Genomic DNA, 24,635 nt, shown 5'->3' on the forward strand with positions numbered 1-24,635 from the left:
CAAAAAATGTTCCAGCCTTAAACTCTTCTTGTAAACACAATATGCTATTTTTGAACATGAAATTTCTTTATCAAGCCACAATGTATGTTTTTTTTATATTTCTTTGCAACTTTTCACAATAACAAACAATATTTATTTATTTGTGAACTGTTATCCTCATCTTCATAGTTGTTGTTGTCTCACCACGTTTCGGCCAACTAATTCTCTGCCCTTCTTCAGGTGATTAACTGCTGCGGGATAGGAATGCAGAGCCTCTTAACTGTATTCTCGGTAATTACTGCCCTCCATAATTGTTGTTGTCATCTCGCCATGTTCTGGCGAACTAATCCTCTTGTCTGTTGTTGTAGTGGATAGAGGCATTGAGTCTTTACAGTTTCAGGTCAGTATTGCCTGAAGATAGCAGTTTCAATCCTACGCAAACCAGACAAGAGGATTAGTTGGCCAAAACGTGGTGAGATGACGACAACAACTATGAAGATGAGGTAACAATCTGCAACTAAACAAATTACTCGTATCAAAGGATTCCAATAAATTAACAATATTTCCATTTTTCATGCATTAACAGCATTAACACTGTGATAGTCATCAAAGAAACAAGCGCCCACGTATTTGTGCTTCGTGTGGCTGTACGTAAAAATGACAACGATAACTTACCTTCAAGTGGGATCTGAAAGAGACGCGCCATGAAGATTCACTGAGCTTTTATACCAAACCCAAATCACATGATTCGGGGAGTAGGGATAAAAACGGTGTGAGAAGTGAAAGAGAGGAAAAGGAAGGAAATGAAGTCAACAGGCATTTTGTTTAACCAGGAAGCAAATGTTGGAAGAACAAACTTATTTTTTTTAGAAAGGAAAAATCGGCAACTGAAGTTATCTCAACATACACTATCACTTATTTTCTTACCACACCGAATAAAAAAATATAAATAAATAAACCCTTTTCTTTTTTCATCAAATTTTGGAAGAAAAAAGTTAAATATTACGTTCTGCTAAAGTTTAAGGCGTTCAACATTAACAAAAACTAACAAAACAGTTCCATTTTTTAGAGTAAGCAAAAAATCAAGTTCAACAAAACATCAGTTTCAATTTCTTCTGTCCTGGTTCTCCAAGTAGAATCGGATTGTTGGACTCTCTTCAATTAAGATAGAACTTTATGGAGAAATTCTGCAAAGTTTGGCAACATGATTATTTCCTTTCCTTGAAAGAAAAAGTAAGGAGTATAAGTTATTGTACTGAGAAAATATCAATTGGTGATATTGTTTTGGTTAAGTCGCCAAACCAGACCAGGTCATTCTAGATTTTTGGTAAAGTTCTTTGTCTCATTCGTGAGAAAGATAGACAAGTTTGTTCGAGTTGTATATTAAGGGATGCTTGTAAACAAATCCATTCCCTAAAGCATTTATATCCATTAGAAATTAGGGAAGTTTCTTCTGCAGATCATACAGAGACTGAATTTGAAGAAGGGGGGGGACCTTATTTCTATCATATTTGTTCTGTTAAAAATGACAGTTCTTCCAATATGTCGTGATGAATGCAACAGATGGTACCAGCTTGGCTGCGTAGGAGTCTCTGAAGAAGAGATTTGTGGAGATTGGATTGTAAGGCTAAAGGCTCTTCTCCAGTTGATGTTAATATGTAAAGCACATGTAAACAATTTAGTCTCATTAAGGGTAAAAGAAAGATATATCTTGAGACTAAAAAATAATAATTAATTCTTTGATTCTTATATAACCTTGAGTTAAAATATAAAACACTTATTCTTGATTGAAAAGTTTAACATTTTTTCTATAAAACATGTATTCTTTGTTCTTGTAGCATTACTTAGTTAAAACATTAAAAGAAATTTTTTAAGGAGGTTCAAATCCAATTTCTAGAATTGACAGATAGAAAGACATCTTGCAAACAAAAGAAAGTAATGAATACTTGTTACTTTTTTTTGCTTCTTTATGATGAGTGTGTTCAAATTCGCCTGCTGAAGCACTTCTAGTGTTGTCTGTTGAGAGTTTCCTTTGAATGGAAACTTTTTTTTTTCACACGCATGATGCTTTGTTTCAATTTTTTAAAAGACGACAAATCAGTTTCTAGTTTTATGTTATGTTTCTAATCAAAGGGAAATTTCCCGACTTTTCCCCACTGATATCATTCATGGAAACGCATGCTTTTATTGTTGAATCCCCTTTGTGGGGAGCTTAAATCAATCTTCAGTTGGGGAATCTAAAGAAGTACTGATTCAGCTTAATTTCTACCATGAACTATATTGAACATTTCAACATTGTGGCAATATGTATAATCATTATTCGACTAAATTCTTGAAATTTCCTCACTCAAGGAAGATTACTTGGAAGACCTCTAACAAACTACGAAGTATGCCACCAGGATTAAAACAACCATTATACCTTTTGTTTACTTATGACTGTGTCCTCAAGCCAACACAGAGCTAAACATGCAATATATTTTTTTAATCATTGGAATTCTTTTTAATATGAGTAATTTGTATATTTTATTTATTTGCATTTATTTATTTGCATTCAGTACGGACTCTACAATGGAAGAACAGATAAAAAATTTGCATTTATAAAACCCAAATATCCAACCGTGATGACCCTTCGGGACCCGTGGCACAGTGGATAGAAACATTGAATCTACAGTTCTAGGTGAGCATTGTCTGAAGATAGCGGTTTCAATCCTACCCAAAGCCAGCCAGAGGATTAATTAGCCAAACCGTAGTGAGATGACAACAACTATGGAAGGCAGTAATTACTGAAGATACAGTTGAAGATTCAGCATTCTTATTCCATTGCGGTTAACAAAGAGGAATAGAAATACCAGAGGAATAGTTGGCGGAAATGTCGTTAAACAACAACTATAAAAGATGAGGATAATAGTTCACAAATAAATAAAATATACAATATATTGTTGACTATTTTTCTAAGACATGCAACAATTTTGGTCTGACTACTAATCTAAAGAAGACCAAAGTAATTTACCAGCCTGTTCCTGGAAAAAGGTTTGAGTCTCAGATCTAAATTCATGAAACAAACCTAAAAGCTGTGGTTCACTTACTTGGGCAGTATTTTGTCAAGGGCAGTAGATATAGACTATGAAGTTGATTGCAGGATAGCCAAAGCTAGTGCTGCCTTTGGAGATCTCAGAACCATTGTGTGAGAGCATAGACGAATTCGACTGCAGACTAAACAGCAAGTATACTGAGATGTGATTCTTACCATTCTCATGTACGATTGTGAAATTTGGACTGCACATGCCCGACATGCAAAGAAACTGAACCATTTCCATAGATTGTTAAAAATCAAGTGACAAGACAAGATAGCAGACAAAGACGTTCTAGTCTAGTCAATTCTTCTGTTAGTGCACATCATGTTACAGCAGTGCCAGGTTCGTTCATATATGCCCTACATGTTTGATTAAAGGCTCCCAAAACAGCTCCTTTACGGTGAACTGTCTAAAGGAAAAATAACCACAGGATAACAGTGGAAACGGTTCAAAGGCAATCTGAAGATCTCCCTCAAGCAGTTCAGTTTGTATTCCAACTCATACCAACTGGTATGCCACAACTCACAATTGCTGAATCCGCACACAATGAAAAACACAAGAGAAAACATGATATTAGAAAAGACAGAGCAGTCAACATCTCTGATACAGAATTATCCCACAGGTGCCCAACATGTGGAAATACTTCAGAGCTCGAATTGGTCTAACAAGCCATCTTCGAACCCACAGAACAATTACATGATCACAGTCATCTTTGCAAGCAATGGACAGAACATCATAAAGTATGTCACGACGCATCATTTCCGTAACAGTGATTGAATCGAGAGATCCTCCAAGGTAGGAGTTTTAGCTTTGCAAATTTTGTGTCTTCAAAAGTCTTACCTCTGTGAAATTAATTCTTCACAAAATAAATGTTACCAAAAGGCAAGATATGTTACTTTTCTAATCGCTAAAATGTCAAAAATTCAAAAAAATACCCAAAATTTATTTCTCTGAAATATCATATTGAGGAAAAACAGAGCAATTAACATTGTTTAATTTTTTTTTAAATAATGATTGAGTATTCGGTGCAAGTCCAGAATTCATCCTAATTAAAATACAAAAATAATTTTTATAATGTAACGGAACGAAAATGTCATATTCAAAAAAGTACATAAATTGATCAAGTAGATTTTTTTTAACTAAGAAAATCAAGCTTTATACATAAGCAAAGAGAGACTGTCGCATAGCTATTTTGAAAGGGCTGACAAGTCCATAATTCAAACTTGTGAGTTCAGCCCTGTAATGCTACCTATTTCACATTATTCACTTTACATCGTTTAACAAAGATTTTCTCTATAAAAATAAAATTACTTGATCAATTTGTGCGATTTTTTTCATATATTTTCGTTCTGTAATGGATACATACATAAATACTTTTCCGTATTTTTGTTTTTTTTAATTAGGTTGAAGGCGGACCTGTATGAGAGTACCTACCTCCTAAAATGCGTGTTTTCACCTTTTTTTTTTTTCTTTTTTTTATAACTTTTTTCCAACGATTATCATAAATTACAGACTTAAATATCATAATAGCAGAAAAAATTTTGAAAAAAATTTTTTTTTAAATTAATGAATTTAAAGAAGGGGTTCACTTTCTCGTTATAACGTTCTCCTTCATTGCTACCCGACTTACTGTCCATTTCTTTATCGACATGTCACATGATTAGAACGTTATAACGAGAAAGTTAACCCCCTTCTTAAAATTCATTAATTTTTTTTTTTTTTTTTTTTTCAAAATTTTTTCTGCTATATTTTTCTACGATAATAGTCGGAAGAAAAAAAATCTTGGGTTTGTATTACTGTACACATAGATTCGAAAAAGCTGTCAAAAAACAAATATATAACAAATAAATAACCCTTATCCCTGAGTGGCTTCCGGGCCTTGATAAGTAGTGATCCCTGTGGGGTTTGTATTACTGTACACATAGATTCGAAAAAGTTGTCAAAAAACAAATATATAACAAATAAATGTTATCAAAGGTAAGATAAGTTACTTTTCTACCAAACTGGATATATTTTTCGTGTTTTTATTCAATGTAACATATTTATTCAGCTCGAAAAACATACAGTGTTTACCGATGTATTGGAAAATTCAAAATGGCGCCCGACACTCTCTTTAATACGGTAAGTTCAGGAAAAGATGTTATAAATAATAAATTAGACAAAATACTGTTAGAAATTCGCTCATTATATGTTACCGTGACATAACTTGACATATATTCGGTGTTTTTTTTTAATAGTATTTTGTCTAGTTTATTATTTATAACACCTTTTCCAAAACTTACCATGTTAAAGAGAGTGTCGGGCGCCATTTTGAATTTTCCAATACATCGGTAAACACTGCATGTTTTTCGAGCTGAATAAACATGTTACATTGAATAAAAACAAAAAAATGTATCCAGTTTGGTAGAAAAGTAACTTATCTTGCCTTTGATAATATTTATTTGTTATATATTTGTTTTTTGACAACTTTTTCGAATCTATGTGTACAGTAATACAAACCCAAAATCTTTAAAAAAAAAAAAAAAAAAGAGTGAAAAACACACATTTTAGGGGGTAGACACTCTCGTACAGGTCTGCCAGGTTGAATTCTAAATAAAAACAAAAACTTTATTAAATTTTAAACAAAAAATTTTTATCGATGCGAAAAAAAATCCTTCTTTAAAAAGGGAGATAATTATAGATTTTCAACAATGAAAAGTATGGAAGCATTTAAGTGCAATATTCAGTGAACAGTAACACCCTTTCCAATACAGCTTAAATTTCACACCTGAAGAAAATACTCGGTGAATTCGAAACAGGCGACTCGAAGTTCGTAGTAAACGGTGTCAGATGAAAAATTCGCATTTGTACAAAAATGCACCGCTCGGCGCTCCGCATCTACTGTTTGTTAGAAGTCGACTTAACCAAGCGTAGTATAAACATTCCCACGGCTTTCGAGGTTGGGGTGTTTATTCCGAAAGCCGATCTTAACATGGATTAGGTCATTAAAAAAACTCTCCCTCCCCAATAATATATTTTAATACAACAAGACATTTTATTCTATTTTTCTAAAAAAAAAAAAAAATACATACATAATTCATAATATTTTAACAAATTTAAAACGGTGAAAAAAAAAATATTTTATGCAAAAAGTAAACAAAAACATTGTTTTTGTAAAAGATATTTTTTAAATAAAATATTTACAAAACTTTTACGATTGTTTTTACGCCAATTTGATTATTTGTAACTAAAACAGGAAGTCTAGTTTAGTAGCGGAACATTTTTATATCAATGCGCACATTTCTACCTGACACCGTTTGCTGCGGACTTCCAGTCGCCTGATCTTCACCAACCACTGACCTTTCATTTATTTATTTTTGTTTATTTTTACAAATTAACACTCCTGGCGTTGTCCGGCAATGAATAAAGACATTTGGTAACCATATAATCCCATATTACATTAAAACATTTTTGGCGCTTCTCCACTATTGGGACGAAATTTCGTAAATTGTAAAACTGAATTTCATATGAAAACAATGGTATCTACGTATTTCTCGTATTTTTAAGATGATAATATCCAAAAATTATGAAAATCGATAAGGTAGAAAATTATTTAGTAAAGAAAAAAAAAAGAATTGATGAAAACGATCGTAAGACACGGGAGAATTCAAAAATAAGGTAATTTTCCGTTTTGATTTAAACAAGATGGCTGCAATTTTTCACCTATCACGATTAAAGTAATTATTAAAAATAATTTTTTTTTAATAATTCAGTAATATTTCGGTAATTCCGACTGCATAATTTGGAAGCTACCATTGTAAATTATTAGAATTGACAAAAAAAAAAAAAATCAGCCGAAATCATTGTTTCTTTTTTATTTGAAAACTGTTTACCAACTACAAAATCTCGTCCCAATAGTGTAGAAGCACCCTTTTTTTTTCTTCTATATCTTTTAGAGTAATAAATTAAAATGTTTTTGCTTTTTATGGATGAACGAATACACCGCGAATTTAAAAAATATCTTTTACATTTTTTTTTTTTTTAAATATTTATTGCATTTCTCGAATTTTATATGTATACGGAGAAGACACCGTGCTGAAATAACTTTTTAGAAACCCATTCTTAACATGGGAAATGTGGTTTAACTATTCTTTACTTTCATCTAATTCAATAAGCAAAAAATACCGTAAAAAATGAATTAAACTTGAAAATAGAATTTTTTTTTAAGATAGCACGGTCTGCATAGGCACACATTTCTCATAAAATTTTAGTCAAAAAAAGTTCTTTGATCTGGGTATAAGGCTTTATTTTAAATTACATCCCTAGACAGAATGACCAAAACTATACCATAGATTATCAAATACTCGTATTCAATGTATGCAACTATATAACGATTTCTCAAAACTAAATATGGAATATCAATTTTATTACACAATTGTACATCCGTACTTTAAAAGTGATCACTAACATTTACCTCAACAAGCGGTAAACATTAAAAATATGCAATACTTTTTTCTTTTTTAATTTTTATCAGTATTAATGTGTGTCAACGTCCAAATTTATGTGTGTAAATTGTCTACGTTTATATTTTATTTCATCATTAAAAATAAATTATACGAAAACAAACAAAAAACATGGTGAATATGCTATTGCTAGACAGTAGACACCGGCGACCTGACGGAATTGGCGTACAATCGAGGTCCCAAGCCGGTAATAAATAGATTTAATGGCAGAAATTTAAAAAAAAAAATCAATAATATTACACTCACAGACATAGCTATTATAATAAATAGTTTACAAATTAATCGATTATTCACTCATTGAAGAATAATGGTTTTTATTTTTAGGTTTGTTTTTCTTTGAAAATACATTAACTATTGAGCCAAATATTAAGTCCATAAATTATTGTTTTAATCGATCATGGCATCAAAATCACTTTCGAATTGTTTATATTATAAATATTTATAATGTAATAATCGAGGTTATTTGGTTCGAAAATGATTTTAAAACCTTTAAAATGCCGATTAGACTGAAAGTTTATAAGCAGAATCAAGTATTAGTTTTGTTTTCTTTATAAATAAAATCACCGGTGCCACTATTGTACAATTGAACGGCAACATCTGTTCTCGTAAAAACTACAAAGAAAATTAAATAAAAGCGGAAAAATACTACAAACTTTTTTATCAATGAAAAACGAAGAAAAGAAAGACGAGTGCTCCGTCGTGTTGGTTGGACATGAATGAATAATAATAATAATAATAACTCGCATAAAACTCCTTCAGGTGAATATTTTCGAAGTTGAGAACCTGGACGAGTTTGACGTAAAGATTCCCAAGTTCGATTTGAAGGTTCCCATGTTCGAAAATATGCATCGGAAGAAGGCTGGAAGCTACATCGGCTGAAACGTTGCGGATAACAACAAGATGAAAATAGTAGACCACCAGAGCAACTAATCAATCCTCATCTAAAAAAAACACTAAAACATAACTCATTAAATAATCGAAGATAACTGCAGAATTAAGATAAGGTAATTACAATTAAATGAAACTAAACGAATGCGGAAAAAAAAAAAAAGATTCTGATAAGAAGGAGTCATTTTTTTAGCGACCCGGGGTTGTTTTATTTGTTCAGCCATGATGAGAAATGGTTGACGACGGTTCGAATCCTACCTGGGCCAATACGTATTCACCCCAAACAAAAAGCAGGCGTTATACTCGTATTTTAAGCTAGTTTAACACTCATCTGCATGGGAACGTATAGTTTTGGAGGAGAAGCGAGCATAAAATCGCACAGAAACCGGTAAAAACGTACGTACATGGTTTGTTCGCCACGGATTTTGGGGGGAACTGGTCAGTCCAACATGGTCGACATGTTCGTTTCAGTCACGTGGTACAACGCGAATCTCTGCATAATGAAGGGAGAAAGGGGGCGTGGCTCAGCTGGCTGTCATGTCGGCAGCACGCACTACAACTTTTCCTCTCTTCGTCTTTCGAAAGACGGTTATTCGATTTGTTATTTGCAAATTACAGTTTAAGATGTATTAATAGCTTATTAAGGTTTAATTCAATATCTTTTCTTTATCTTTTTAAGAGATTTAGTGTTTTGTTTCGCTATGTTTAGCAGTCAGTTATGGGAGATAAAAAACAGGATCCTTTCCCAAACGGTGAATTCAATTTTAAACTTTGATTTAAAAAAAAATGGTCGTTATCAAGAATTGAATTTAATTTTAAAAATAAAGAACGATACAGAAAAAGAAGTTTATCGTGCGCGTACTAGTAACGGAACGAAAATGTTAGATTTGAAAAAAAAAAAATCACGTAAATTGATCAAATGTTTTTTTTTGAAACGATTTTAATAGTAAATTATATCCATTAAATGATTTGGATCTCCAAAGTTCGCTTTCTTTAAAAATAATAATTGCTATTAAATTAATGTAAAACTATAAATCGAATAATCGGATAGAATTACGTCTTTTCGCAAAAAAAAAAAAAAAAAAATGGGGACGCTGAAATCCTAAACAAATTATCCAACTTTTTCAATCGAACACATTTATGGCAACAAATAATAAATAGGAGAAAAAACTGTTAATGATAAAATGTTTTAATAATTTCTGTAACTTTCTTTAAAAAAAAAAAAAAGTTTTCTTGGAGAGAAAAGACAACGCACTGAGTCAGCGGAGGGGTTGAGAAATCAACTAGCGTGAATAAATATTTGTATTATTTTTAAATTTTACTGAATTATATATTTCTAATTCTTGTGTGTTTCTCGTCTATACGTAACTTTATTAAATCTACATCATTTAATCAATATTTATTTAAATTAATAATAAAACGAAGAAACAATTAAATCAACATTATAAACATGTTCTAAAACATGTGTTTTCTACCCGTGCAACTGCAACGCCATGAAGTTAATTACACCGGAAGTTTCGTATTAAAACGATCAACATTAGAGAGTGGTTGACCGACATCTTAAATCAATCGGCGAAATATTCTGTTTTTAAATTTCTTGTTTTTGTTTGTATATTTAACTGAAAAATTCATGAAACTTTAATCAATACAACATTAGTTTGTAGGTTGAAATAATAAATATAAAAAGTAAAGATTTGCATTTTTAGTTTTCGAGAACATTTTTTTGTTGTTGTTTTCATCCTTGAAGACTTCCACTCAGAACAGGGGGAGACAATTTCTCCTAATTTTGGGGAAAAAGGCAAACACAAAATAATAAGATTATTACAATAACATAAAATATTATCTGAACATTTATTTACTTAAACCTTTTTTTTTTTTAGGTTTTATAAGATTAATTATCTTATCTTATGAATTTCTAAAAATTACAACACGAATTCTTTTTTGTATTGTTTCTGAATTGAATGAAAATTTCATTACATCAAAATGAATAATTTTTTTTCAAACCAATTTTTATAATTAACAACTTCTAAGAAAATAAAATTCTGAAATAAATGAAAGATGTCATTATAAAGAAATGTATGACTTTGAAAAAGAAACAGAACGAACTTTTTTTTCTTTTTTTTTTTGTAATATGAGAAAATAATTATAATTTCTAAATAGTTTTGAACAGTCATTATTGGAAAGTGTGTAGTTTTTTTTTTTTTTTTTGTCGGTAATCTTGCAAAATTTGACTCAGATCCTCGAGATTTTCCATAACAAACCGGAAAAAATAGAAATACAATAAATAAAACAACAAAAACCTACTGTAAATTTACCGAATATATATTTATTTTTCTCAAGAAACGTTACATTTTGTATTGTTTATTTACTACTACTACTACTACTACTACTACTACTACTATTATTATTATTATTATTATTATTATTGCTGTTATTTATTTATTTATTTATTTTTTTTTTTCAATCTTTTATCAAGAAAAGTTGGGATTTTTTTTCAAGAAAAGATGCATGTTTTTTAACCGGAAATTGTTAGGTGGAAGTACAGGTTTTATTCATAAAAATTTACTTTTTTTTTAAGAAAATTGGCAGTAAATGTTTTTTTTTTATTGTTGTTTTGTAAATAGAGATTTTTTTTTTTTTATATAAAAAAAAGATGAATGATTTTTATGAAAACCGTAAATTGTTAGGTGAAGGTACAAAAAAAGTTTTTTCAAGAAAATTTACAAATTATTTTTGTCAACAAATGTTAAAAAAAAAAAAATAGAAAAAATACTCCTCATCACCCAAAAAATAATTTTAAAAAGTACATGTTTATACAAAATAAATGTTGATTTAGCGTTTCAACATTTGAATAATGCTCGGCTTAATCCAGTGATTGCCAGTCAAGCCCAAGCCATAATTGACGGAAAATCACAAGGATCCGAATCAAATTCTGTAAGAGTACCGATTATTTTTTCTTGAAAACAAACTGTTTTGTTTTTTTACAAAATTTAATTATTCGTAATAAATAATAATAATAAAAATCATTCAAATTCATAGTTTTGCATAGTCTGGCTTCATTAGCAAGGACCTAATCCGTTCAGCTACCTTTAACCATGAGAAATGCTGTTGAAATTCAAACATTTATTTTTTAAATGCTTTTCAACGTCTGTCAGAGTGATCTAATCATTATATGATGATCTGCGCATAAGAGCTAAATTGACCAACTAATTCAACTAAAAATTCTCAACGATAAAGAGACTGACATAACTATTTACTATAATAATTATTATCTACCTACAGACACTAGTGTTTCATTCTTTTGGGAATCATCAGGGCAGGGTGTCATGATTAACACCAGTCGATAGATTTGAACCCGGCAACAGAAGACATCCCTGGCTTCATTAGCAAGGACCATATATATATATACTAGCAGAAGTACCCGTCGTTGACTGGGTTCAAAAACAGCCTACAGAAAATGGACTGTGATTGATGAAAGTATATATAATAGGTTATGAAAAGGAGGGGGTCGTAAAGAGATAGGTTTTGATACTCAAAAATTTTAACCTAAGCAAAATATGATGAAACTAAAGATAATTTTCGCGAAAATATATTTTTTATATCAACTTTGTTTCCATTCGTAGCCAAGAGTGACTAACAAAATGATGTTTCCTTACAAAGAGAAAATGTTATATATATAATAATATAAATATACAAGAAATAAATGTTACCATAGTCAATAAAAGTTACTTTTATGGTGGGAAAGTTCATTGGTTTGTATTTTTAAGTAGTTTGTAAAAAAAATATTTTTTTTTTTAATTCAAGAACCCGTTTAAAAAAACATAAAAATGGCAGCGATTTTGAAATGAAGAGCCCTGTTTTCAATTTGAAGGCAGGGCACCTGAGCATTCTGTGTTAACAATTTAAGAGAGTTCTGTCAACGTAAGGAATATTTATAAATATATTTTAATGTTTTCCATTATTTTGTGCTTGAGGAATATTCGATTATATCATGTGTAGTTTATATAAAAATTCATTTAAGTAATTATTGCCTTAAATTTCGTTTTAATTTCGGTTCACTGACATTATTTCAAGTAAAGAGCATTAAAAACTATTTCAAAAAAAAAAAAAACATGAACTGAACTTTTATTGACTATGGTAACATTTATTTCTTGTACATTTATTTTTTTCGGGTAGTCGTTTGTTGGCTTTTCTGCTAAACACGCTTACTAAATAATATCGACGAAATATCAAAAAACAAAGAAACAAAAACTATTTTGAAAAATAATTAAGCTTTACTTACTTTAGTAAAATAATCCAGAACAGCAAAATGGGATATTAAAAAAGTAAACACTTAATTACTTTAGTTTTTTAAAGCAAAGAATCGATATAAATATGAATAAGAAGAAAATGGCGCCCTTTTCAAGCAGAACAGCTTTGTTTCAGTTTTTCAGTATTGAACGGTGTAGTATTGTGCCGTCGGATTCAGGGTTGTACTATTGTAATGAAAAGAACACGCAGAAAGGGTTGTAATCAACTGAATTCCTTCTAGTACACTGACTAAAAAAAGCTTAAACAGATATATAAATAAAAATAAAAAGGTTATGTAAATGTTTTTAAAAAGACACATAATCATGTGAGCAGGATTTTTCCTTCTTTTGACACAATAACAAGTAACGTTCTTATCTTTTATTATTTATCTATTCACCTATTTTCAAAAGAGTGCCACGTGCAAGTGGAGAAGGGAAAAAACAGAGTTATGCAAGATTTGTGTCGAGAATTGTCTAAAGTGCCGACCTTTTTTTTTTTGGCTTTCACTTTAATAGGAACGTGAATTTATGAGGTGAATTTATTCGACACAATATGATTCAACTACAAAAAAATAAATAAAAGCCAATATGAATTAAGATTAAAGTTAAGGTGTTATTGTGGACCCTCACCCCTTTTAAAAAACCTTGTTAAACTTTGTAACATATTTACATTCTATGGAGGGTAGGCGCGAACGAACACCCAATAATTTTATTATACCATGTTTCTTCAAACTGAAACATAATTATCAAAGTATACTTACGCAAATAGATATGAAAAGTTTTTGTTAAAGTTTATGCCATATTTCCATGGAGTACAAGCGCGAATGTAGACCCCATAATTTTATTATACCATCCCTATTTAAGTTGAAACATACTTATCAAAGTATTCTTATGTACATCTATATCAAAAACCCTTGTAAACGTTTTTTTTTATCATTGTTTATTTCCATACTTTGGGGACCAGGCGCGTATGCAGATACCACAATTTTAATGAACCACCGTTCTGCCAGATCAAACATACCCATTCCTGATCCTCGATACATCTTCTATCATTATATGTAATCAGTTTTTTAAAATAGTCAACCATATAGGAGCTTATTCGTGACCAGACACACACACACACACACACACACACACACACACACACACACACACACACACACACACACACACACACACACAGACGTTCAGCTTTATATTATAGATACATATATATAAGCTAGTTGACAGCCCAGTGTTGCCCGGTCAATTTTTGCAGATTGCATATGTGTTATTACAGAATCAATCCTCTATTGAATATTACGAGGAATAATTTGCCCAGTGGACTAATTGAAAAAATAAATAAATAATAATCATAATGATAATATCATCAAATTCCATCTATGTTTGTTTACAATATCATGTCAGCTGATATTTGGGCTTGACGATGAATACCCTAGAAAAGTCACTTCTGATTAAAGCTTAGTTTTAATATATGCAAGCGAAGAAATGATTTGCAGAGATTTTAAATGGCATCTCTTCTTTTATCATAAATTGAACTCATTAATAAGAAAAAATTAAAATAAAATGGTGAGGTACACCCGGGTTTGAACAGGGGATCATTCGATCTGAAGTCGAATGCTCTACTACTAAGCTATATCACCAGATTATAATAAATCCGTTTTTTAAGAAGAAATCATTGGCTGAAATATTATTATCTTTCTTACCGGTGTAACGTAAAATATTCCCCTATAAAATTTATTCTTTTTTATCTATAAGAGAGAAAACCAATTTTTAAGATTGGATTTTTTCGATTTCTGATACTTATAAGGTGAATTCCTATTAAAAACATATCTAAGAACACTGCCAGACATATAAATTATATTTGTGTGAAATTTGTCTTGTTATTTCAAATGTCTACTAAAAAAATTCTTGTTATTTCAAATGTCTGTTAGCTGTTTCGTAACCTATGAGGAAGGAACTCACACACACACACACACACACACACACACATACACACACACAAAATGGCTTTTATATAACAGAGATTACCACACAAAACTCACTACAGAATATAACAAAAATATTACTTCTTAACCAAATTATGAAAATTATTTTTTTTTGCATTTAAATGTTTTGTAGACTTTTTGAACCAAACAAAAACCGATCAGTATTTTTTAAATGTTAACCCTAAACTAACCCTAGTCCTAAACTAACCCTAGTCCTAAACTAATCCTAGTCCTAAACTAACCCTAACCTAACTCTAACATAACCCTAACCTAATCAGTTTTGTCTGCCTAAAAGCTGTACCAATAAAAAAAAATTTAAATTATTAATCATTTTTAAAAGTTTGTTTTTTTGTTCTTGTCCAGAATTGCCCTATATTAAAAAAACAAAAACGAAGAAATATGTATGATGTATGTGTTAGTGATAAAACGAAAATAGTATATCCCAAAAATCACGTAAATTGATCATGTAGTTTTATTTTTATAAAGAAAATCATTTTTCATGTTTCTTTTTTCTTTAAATGATGGGTGAGACAGTCACTCTTCTGATGCTCATAAATTTTGATGTTTTTTTTCCCCTATATTATTATATATATATATATATATATATATATATATATATATATATATATATATATATATATATATATATATATATATATGAATGGAAATGTATAAAAAAGAATGCGAAAAGTATAAAAGCTTATAACTTTTCTTTATTCGTTTTCAATTGGTGACGTGCAGGAATACAAAATAATATATATATATATATATATATATATATATATATATATATATATAAAAATGAACTCATTTTTACCCCTATGATTTTGACCTTAATAGAATTAAAAATCAAGACATTTTATGCAAATATAATATGCACAAACTGCAGCACAATATCTGAGGTGTGTTATGGGTATATTACCTCTCCACTTCCTCGATAATCTTAGATTCCTATATTTTTGCTGCTGAGACTTAACTGCCACAATTGGTTAAAATCAATGGAAGTAGTAAAATCTTTTCTCTCTAATTAATTCCTCCTTCCCCTGTCACCACTTACACCATTTCCAGGATCATTCACAAGGGACAGTTATGAAGGAACACAGATTTGGGTTTTCTTTACTTCGTAGTTACTTAAAAAAAACTGGAATGGAATTTTAACATTCCTTTCCGTTCTATGCTTTCTACTGGGTGAAACACAGCATGGACTTAACCGAATCGAAGGATTATTTATGCCATTTTCTTTTTGCTTTATTCCGTTTTGTAGCTGCTTAAAAAACTGGAATGGAATTTTCACGTTCCTTTTTGTTCTATGCCTTTTTCTGGGTGGAACGCACCATGGACTTAACTGAATCGAAGGGTTATTTATGCCATTTTTTTTTTTTTTCGCTTTTCGCTGTGTTTTTTGGTTTTTGTTTTTCCGAACACATTCATCATTTATTTCCCTTATTTTTGCTTCTTGTTTTTCCGATTTCTTTTTTACAGAACTTTTACATTTGTTCGCTGTTTTTTTTTCATTTTGGTTTTTCCGATTTTTTGAAGAAGTTTAACATCGTTTTTTTTTAATATTTAAACAGGGTTATTACTTCGCTTATTCTTTACTTTACCCCCTCCTTACACACACACCTCCAAACACCCGGGCACCGCCATTAGTTAATAAATAAAATTAAAATCGTTTTATAATATAGGGAAAATTCTGGACAAGAATCATGTTTTTACAAAAATATTGAAATATTACAATCAATTATATTTGAGGCTCTCCAGAATAAACATAACCAAAAGGAGACATTTTGTCTTGACACAAGTTTGTTTCATTCCATTGATTAACAAACAAAATAGTACATTTACCTTTGATACAGATTTATTTTTTGTTTTGTTGTTTTTTTTTGTTTTTTTTTATTTTTGACTAAAGATGTTGTATTAAAAAAACTTTTGTTTTGTAAACGTTGGACACTGTAGTGGTACTATGACCAGTCTCCAGTCTCCCTTTTTCTACCACAAATAAAATAAAATAAAAATAAAACATGTAAAATAAACGGTTTTTATTTACACAAAAATAACAAGTAACAAACGAATAATTTTTTAGTGTCCAGATGGTGTGTTTGGATAGACAGTGCTTGCAAATGTGAAAGTTATTGAGACTGTTCCTTGTTTTAACAAGAAAAAACAGGGAGTGTCCTTTGTTTTCTCAGTGAGAAAACAGGCTTAATTTTTGTGTGTGCTAGGAGAATAAAGAAGGCAAATGTCCTTGTGTGCGGCTGAATATCTGCATTATTTGCTGGGTAAATGATTACTTTAACTACAACAGAACACCGACCAATAAAATTTGTTTTTTGTAGGTTTTTGGGGTCGCTGAAAACGAATCTGATATTCAAACCCGTCGCAAATTTACCATTTGCATGGTATTAACCCCTGAACCCTCGCACTATTTTGTGCCAACTCACCGCCATCGTTTATGCTATTCTTACATGATGCATTCGTGCATGGACGCGCGTAGTAAAGTCAAAGTGACTTGTCACACCGCGGAAGAATTTTTTAGCACACATCTGAAATAACAAGAAAGTTTTCAAAAACAAAATGTGGTTCATTTTTCTGTGTTACGTTTTTGATGCTTTTTAATTGATCTAAAAAAAATAAAGTTTTCACGAGCGATTTACAAAAACATTTTTATTTTTTTTGTGAGGGGGGGGTTATTCAATTATAAAACTTGTACAACATTTAACAGGTGCTTCTGCAGTTTAATTTACCGTTTTTCCGTAAGTAACGCGCTGACATACACAGCGACACCACCCATCCGCCCTGCCCCTCCACCGCCCTACCCCCCAATGTAAACAGAATTTTTGTAAAAAATTAAACAGTTCTTCTGCTCGGTTTTTGTCAGTGCGTTACTTACGGAAAAACGGTAAATTAAACTGCAGAAGCACCTGTTAAATGTTGTACAAGTTTTATAATTGAATAAACCTCCCTCCTCCCCAAAAAAATAAAAAAAAACAAAAATAAAAATGCTTTTGTAGACCGCTCGTGAAAACTTAATTTTTTTTAGATCAATTAAAAAAGCATCAAAAACTACGTAACACAGAAAAATGAACCACATTTTGTTTTTGAAAACTTTCTTGTTATTTTAAATGTCTGCTAAAAAATTCTTCCGCGATGTGACAAGTCACTTTACTACGCGCGTTCATGTGCAAACGCATGATGTAAGAATAATATAAACGATGGCGGTGAGTTGGCACAAAATAGTGCGAGGGCTCAAGGGTTAATACCATGCAAATGGTAAATTTGCGACGGGTTTGAATATCAGATTCGTTGTCAGCGACCCCGAAAACCTAAGCAAAAACAATTTTATTGGTCGGTGTTCCGTTGTAGTTAAAGTAACCATTTACCATTTGCTGTTTGTGTGCATGCGTGTGGATAATCGTGTTTTGTCATGCTGGTGGAAAAATATGTAGCAATGGAGTTGTTGACGTGAATAGAGAAGTGAGCGAAGAGTGAGGAAATGCAGTGAGTGAATTCGTTTAAGTATTTGTCGATCGGCTCCCAGGCGAATGTGAGAAAAAAGGTTTTGAAAATTAAATCTTTCTCTGAGCATTGATTGACCGAAAAGTGCACTCTTTTGTCACATGGTATGCTTTTAACTACGTCCCCTGAATAAAACACATTTTAAGTTTTGTTCCCCGCAGAATTTGCGTGGGCGTATTTTTAAAAATCTTTACGCCTCTGAAATTTATCTTTTTTGTTTGTGCACGTAATTGGGTTTTTATTTATTTATTTGTTGTTGTTTGAACAGAAATTAATGCATTTTTTTTGGTGTGTATAACCATACAAATATTAAGCTTTCTCGAAAAAAAAACTAAATTTTTTCCTGTACTTTCATCTAACAATTTACACTATTCATAAAGATATTTTTACATATTTTCTTTAAAAAAAATATACAAAAAATTTCTGTGGAAACCTCCCTCCACCCCTCAAAAAACTTGACTGAACAAAAAGTCCAGAAAAAAAAACTTGTACTAACAATTTACGATTAAAAAAAAAGTAAAACTGTTTTATTTTCTTGAAGAAAAAAAGAAAAACCATTTTGTTGATAAATATTTTGCAAAAAAATAATAAATAAAATAAAATAAATAAAATTATTTTCAGTCGTTTAAAGGTTTTTGTTATTTTTGATTATTTGCATTTGTATTTTTTTATTCTGGTTTGTTTGTTTTTAAATTAGTCTGAGTCTCTTACAACGCTCGGCTTCAAGTGATGATTGCTGGTCTCGCCACGACTACCGAGATATATAAGGCCTGTTAACAGAAAAATGCCTGCAGGCAATGTAGGTAAGATTTGTCAGACTGTCAGTACTATATGAGGACCATTTGAAAAAGAGTAATAAAACATTTTTTAAAAGAAAAAGGAGCACAGTTCGATTAATACTGAAACTAGACTTTATTCAATATAAAATATAAATATTATCTATGTAAAATTAAGTAATTTTAAAGCAATATACAATTTAATACTGACAAAACTGAATTATGAATTTAGGGAACAAACAATTAAAGAAACAGTAAATAAATATTTTTTGGCCTTCGGAACAAGATCACAGTGTAGTATCTGTTTTGATGCTACACTTTATCTTTTCTGTCTTTGGTTGGTGGAGGAGAAATCTTTCATGACTGAGATTATTTTTGTTCCTATCCAGAGTGCCCCTTATTGGGAAGCTGGATTTTTCCCACAAGATTATATGTTGAAATATTTAAATAACTATTATTTTTAATACAGAAATTATATTTAAAGTTTTGGTTTTCTGTTCTTCTATGTCCATTTTTCCCCCCATGTTTTTCATCAAAATGTGTAGCGTATTTTCATCAGTTACATGGTTAGGAATCCTATACTCCGCTATAGTCTTCATCTTCATATCAGTGCAGAATACGTGAATACGGAAATGAAGTTCACATAACTACTAAAAGACAATCATACCATAATGTGAACATTGGTTAAAAACTAAGAAAATATAAACATCTACGATATTAAATCAAGGTGGTGGTGAATTTGGTAAGGGACATCATCATCATCATCATCATCATTATTATTATTATTATTATTATTATTATTATTATTTCTTCTTCTTCTTCTTCTTCACTCATTAGGAGTTGCCTCACAGGCCATCATCAGTGATCGCTCACTGGCAGTAACCTGTGGTGTTCCCTGGAGACCAAGTGACAAGCCTCCACAGATTTCCAGTGTTCTCCACCTTTTGACCAATTGTGCAGATGATTGCATGTTATCGCAACAGCCGTTGTCACTTATTTCTCGTATGCATCGACCATTGGTGTTTCTTGGGGTTTGGGTAACAAAATGTCTCCCAAAGGTACCAGATTTGAACTGCACACTTCCAGTGGAGATTTGGTTAGTACTCTCCCACCTCGGTCTTTCCATCCTCCCTGATCCTTCACAACTAGTTGGTGTGGCACCTGTCGATGTCATCTACACCAGTTTATTATTATTATTATTATTATTATTATTATTATTATTATTATGATAATAAAGATGCTTGTGCAGTGTACACGTGTGTATTTTAAATAGTATTTCCAAGTTAAATTAAATTTCGGATTTGTATTACTGTACATATAGATTTGAAAAAGTTGTCAAAAAACAAATATATAACAAATAAATGTTATTAAAAGCAAGATAAGTTACTTTTCTACCTAACTGGATATGTTTTTAGTGTTTTTATTTAATGTAACATGTTTATTATTTTGTATAGTTTTTTAGAATCTGTGTATAGTACCCCCCCAAAAAAAAGAAACCATAAAATTTAAGGGTTTGTATTACAAAATAATATTAGAAACATAATATATGTCAGCCTATGTCATGTAACATATATTGAGTGAGTTTTTAACAGTATTTTGTATAGTCTTTTAGTTTGAACTTATTTTCCCAAACTTAACGTATTCAACAGCGAGATCGCTGCCATTTATCTATTTCAAATATATTGATAAACACTATGATTTTCGAACCGAATAAACATTTTACATTAAATAAAAACATTGAAAACTTATCCAGTTAGATAAAAAAAGTAATTTATCTTGCCTTTGATAACATTTATTTGGTATATATTTGTTTTTTGACAACTTTTTCGCATCTATAAATTCGTACAGTAAAGTACAGTAACCCGCCCCCTTTTTTTCCTTAAATTGTTAGGTGAAAGTGCAAAATAGTTAGAAAGACCCCCCCCCCAATTAAAAATAGCTTTCTAAATAATATTTCAACATCTATTTATAAGATAAAACAAGAAAATATTTATTTTTATTTAATGTACTCTTTATTTTTAGTTCATATCAAAACTAATTAAAACTTATTAGTTATTGAATTTTTAATTAATTTGTGTTGTTTTTATATCTCGGGAGAGAATAAAAATTTTCAATTTCATTTCCCGTTTCAGTCATATAAATTATTTACAGTTAAAATGTTATAAAAAACAAAAACTTAGAACGGACTGAAAAATATTATATAAAAATCGTTTGTTTTGCAGTAAAAAAAACAAAAAAAAAATGAAATATTCGACTTTCTCCGATAGAAATAAAAGTTCAAAAACGAGTTCATTTACTATATTTTGTTAGATTAAAATTATCCCAATGTGCAATTAAAACAATTATCCAAATGGAGAATTGTTCTTTCTCTTTAGAACATACATGGACGTTCAGTAACACAGCCATATTTTTTATGCCTGTTAGTGTGACCACGTGGTTGAACACCGGAAACTTTCTCTACCTACAAGTTGATCAGGAAATGACGTCACACTGTCATGTTCACTGGCCTACTCTCTCGGTGGTGGTGGTCTCGCCCGATCGATGCTTGACGGGAATTCCCAAGAATCCGGGTCAAATTATGCAAGAGTACCAAAATTAATTTTTAATTAAAAAGAAAACCTACAAGCTTTTATTACGTATAATTTTATAAATACTTTAGAGTGTTGCAGTGCCTGTTCTCTATTATATACATTTATATACATTCAAAAACAAGCACATACCAATGAAAATGAAGAAAGTCTTACATACCGAATGGAGTACTTTGTATGAAGCACACACGTCTTGTTGTGAGTGTTGCTGTATCATAAATGTTATTGCCATCTATTGTGTTTGTGTAAATGTGTTGAAGAAGGGTAAATAATGCTACAAATCCATCTTCTCACCAGATTGAGAAAAGGTAATTTTTAAATGTATTTTGGTGTTTTTACTTATAAATCTACGTTTTAAGTTGTGTGGGAATGTAACTTTCCTACCAGATGTAGTTTGTGTTTTTGTATTTTGTTCTAATGAGGTGCGTTTCCTTTTTTTTACATAAGAGTCACCACTTATCAAAGCCCAGGGGCCACTCGAGGATAAGGATTAAAGAGTGTACAGTAGTCAATTGGACAATATCGTAGTAATGGAAATTTGGTAAATTGGATTACTTAAGGGGAAAGGCTTATCAAGAACTTGTATTCATTGGACTTGAAGACGACCATATTGCAGTCATCTGGAAAGCAGGCAAACGGAAGAGAGTTCTACAGGCGTGCAGTTCTCAGAAAGAAGCTTTGTTCATAGCATCTATGTTTAGATTTAGGGACAGATAAAGAGTGGGTGAAATTATTGATAGTGTTTAAGTGTTTATAGTTAGACGAGTGTTTCTTGTGAAAGTTTGGTGAGGGAGGGGGCATAGATTGGAGCTCAGTCGATCACTTGCCATGAAAATAACAATAAAGCAGAGACAGGGTCACAACGTCTTTTCTGTGAGAAAGAGGTTACAGGGAACAGAAAAGGGCATCGCCTACTATACTACAAAGTCATTTTTGAACTCTGTCAAGGCAGGATAAGTATCCTAGCAGCCCCTGTCCAGATGTGGCAACAGTACTTCATTCTTGGATGTATCTGACTCTTATATAGGTAGAGAATTGCATCAATAGTGAGATATCTACTGGATCGATAGAAGGATTCCACTATTTTTCAAGCAACCTTGGCAACAGATTTGATGTATATGTTCTATTCCATTTCAGATTAGGAGTAATAGTCGATCCCAGAAGTTTGTCAAAACATGAAGCCTCCCCAAGATGAGAGCCATTCATTTCAATTGATGCCAGATGGAGATAAGAGCATTGATGATGTAAAGATAGAAGATTGGTTTTAGATGCATTAGAAGTAACCAGCTACCTCTTTCCCCATTCTGCCACGTCATCAAGATCAGAGGAGAGAAAATCAGAGAACTTGGTCGTTTACAGTCTTTGATGTGCTGCCATAGATGATAGTGTCGTCAGCATAAATACCTACGAATGATCTAAGGATGTAATTTGGAAGATCATTGATGTAGATCAGGAAGAGAGTTGGACCCAGGATGGATCCCTGAAGAACTCCAACATTAATATTATTAGCTTCTGATTTCTGCCCATCAACCACTACTCTTATAAACCAATCAGAGAGAAGTGATGTAATTATTGAGAAGACAATTCCAGCTATACCGTAGCTGGAGATCTTATGAAGTAGACCTTTATGCCATACCCTTTGATATGTCAACAGCAATTACCCTAGAAAGGAAGCCTCCATCGAGAGATTCGCTAATCCTATGAGATATAACCGTTAGCACATCTGCTGTAGATCTATCAGAAAGGAAACCATATTGCATTTCATTAAGGTTATTTTTGCTGAGATGGTTGACTACTTCTCTATTTAACACAAATTCCAGCAACTTAATCATGACGCACAGGAGATTTATTGGCCTGTACTGAGGGAGATGACCGATCACCTGAATTCTTAAATGCAGGGCAAACTGATGAGGTTTTCCAGGGTGTTAGTCAGCCATTCTCCTTAAGACAACGCTTAAACAGCTTTGTAAGTATAGGAGCTCGTTCTAGTTGAAAGCGGCTTTTATCCCAGCACATCTACTGTACCTTGTTGGAAGCAATGGAAAAAGTGATTTCTGTGTGTAATGGCAGCAGCAAATTCTGAAGAGAACTACGGTTGGCTGTTAGGTTTTTGCTGGGATTTTGTGAGGGTATGAAACGGTCTATACCTACAATTAACCATTTCGTCAGGTCTGATACTATAGAGGACATATTCCTTTTTAAACATGAAATGCAGAGGTAGATTTGATATAAATGTATAAATGCTATTCCAGTCAGCCATAGAGTATCGATATACGGTACGATGGAGAGGTACATCTGAGGACTTATTACATTTTGTTTTTATCTTAACTGATACAACAGAGTGGTCAGAAGATCCCAGTGGAGACAGAACAGAAGATGAACATAGTTCAGGATAAGTTATGAGAAAAAGGTCTAGGAGACTTGCATACTGAACGTCAGTGCCGGGCACACGAGTTGGTTCATGAACAATCTGAGTGAGGTCATAAGCAATGGAGAACTTGTGACAGAACTTCAACCTCATCATCGGTCTTGTTTGAATGGATTAACCATTCCACATTATGAAGATTGAAGTCTCCACAGACGTGAATGTTAGCTGAAGGAAGAGCAAACAGGATGTGGTCAATTTTCTCAGATATGCTTTTAAAGATAGTAACTCTGCTGTTGTGAGGGCGATAGAGAGCAAATATAAATGCAGTAGTTTGAGTAAGTGCAACTTGAAAGCACATATAGGTTAATTTAGGATCTTCTCTACAATATATTTTGAGTATTAAATACCACTGCAGTTTCAACATTAGTGCAGGTGTCATATGCCTGTTGACTTAGCCGTGATTTTTGTATTGAAACAGTTTTTAGTCTGCCGATCGAAACTGTCATTTTTGCCATTCTTTTGTGACAGTGAAAAATTTTTCTGCTGTCAAAAAGATGAGGATCATTTATTTGTATTATTTGTATTCATCAAAATACTGTTCTCATCTTAAGTGCCATTTTCAACCTCTGACCTTCTTCAAGTGAATCTAGTTGAACTTGTGGACCTT

General features: G+C 31.6%; 1 protein-coding gene across 1 annotated transcript in view; it reads right to left on the minus strand.

Moving 5' to 3' along the window:
- Positions 1–9,213, minus strand: part of LOC145279590 (uncharacterized) — a 92,876-nt gene extending 83,663 nt beyond the window's left edge. Inside the window, exon 1 of the mRNA XM_080130755.1 lies at positions 8,848–9,213. Coding sequence (XP_079986881.1) covers positions 8,848–8,849 — 2 coding nt within the window. The 5' untranslated portion in view covers positions 8,850–9,213. The remainder of the gene's footprint in view (positions 1–8,847) is intronic.
- Positions 9,214–24,635: the final 15,422 nt, after the last annotated feature.

Source organism: Euprymna scolopes, chromosome 7 (genome assembly GCF_053919585.1).
Source record: "Euprymna scolopes isolate OS-2025 chromosome 7, ASM5391958v1, whole genome shotgun sequence".
Classification (NCBI taxonomy): Eukaryota; Metazoa; Mollusca; class Cephalopoda; order Sepiida; family Sepiolidae; genus Euprymna; species Euprymna scolopes.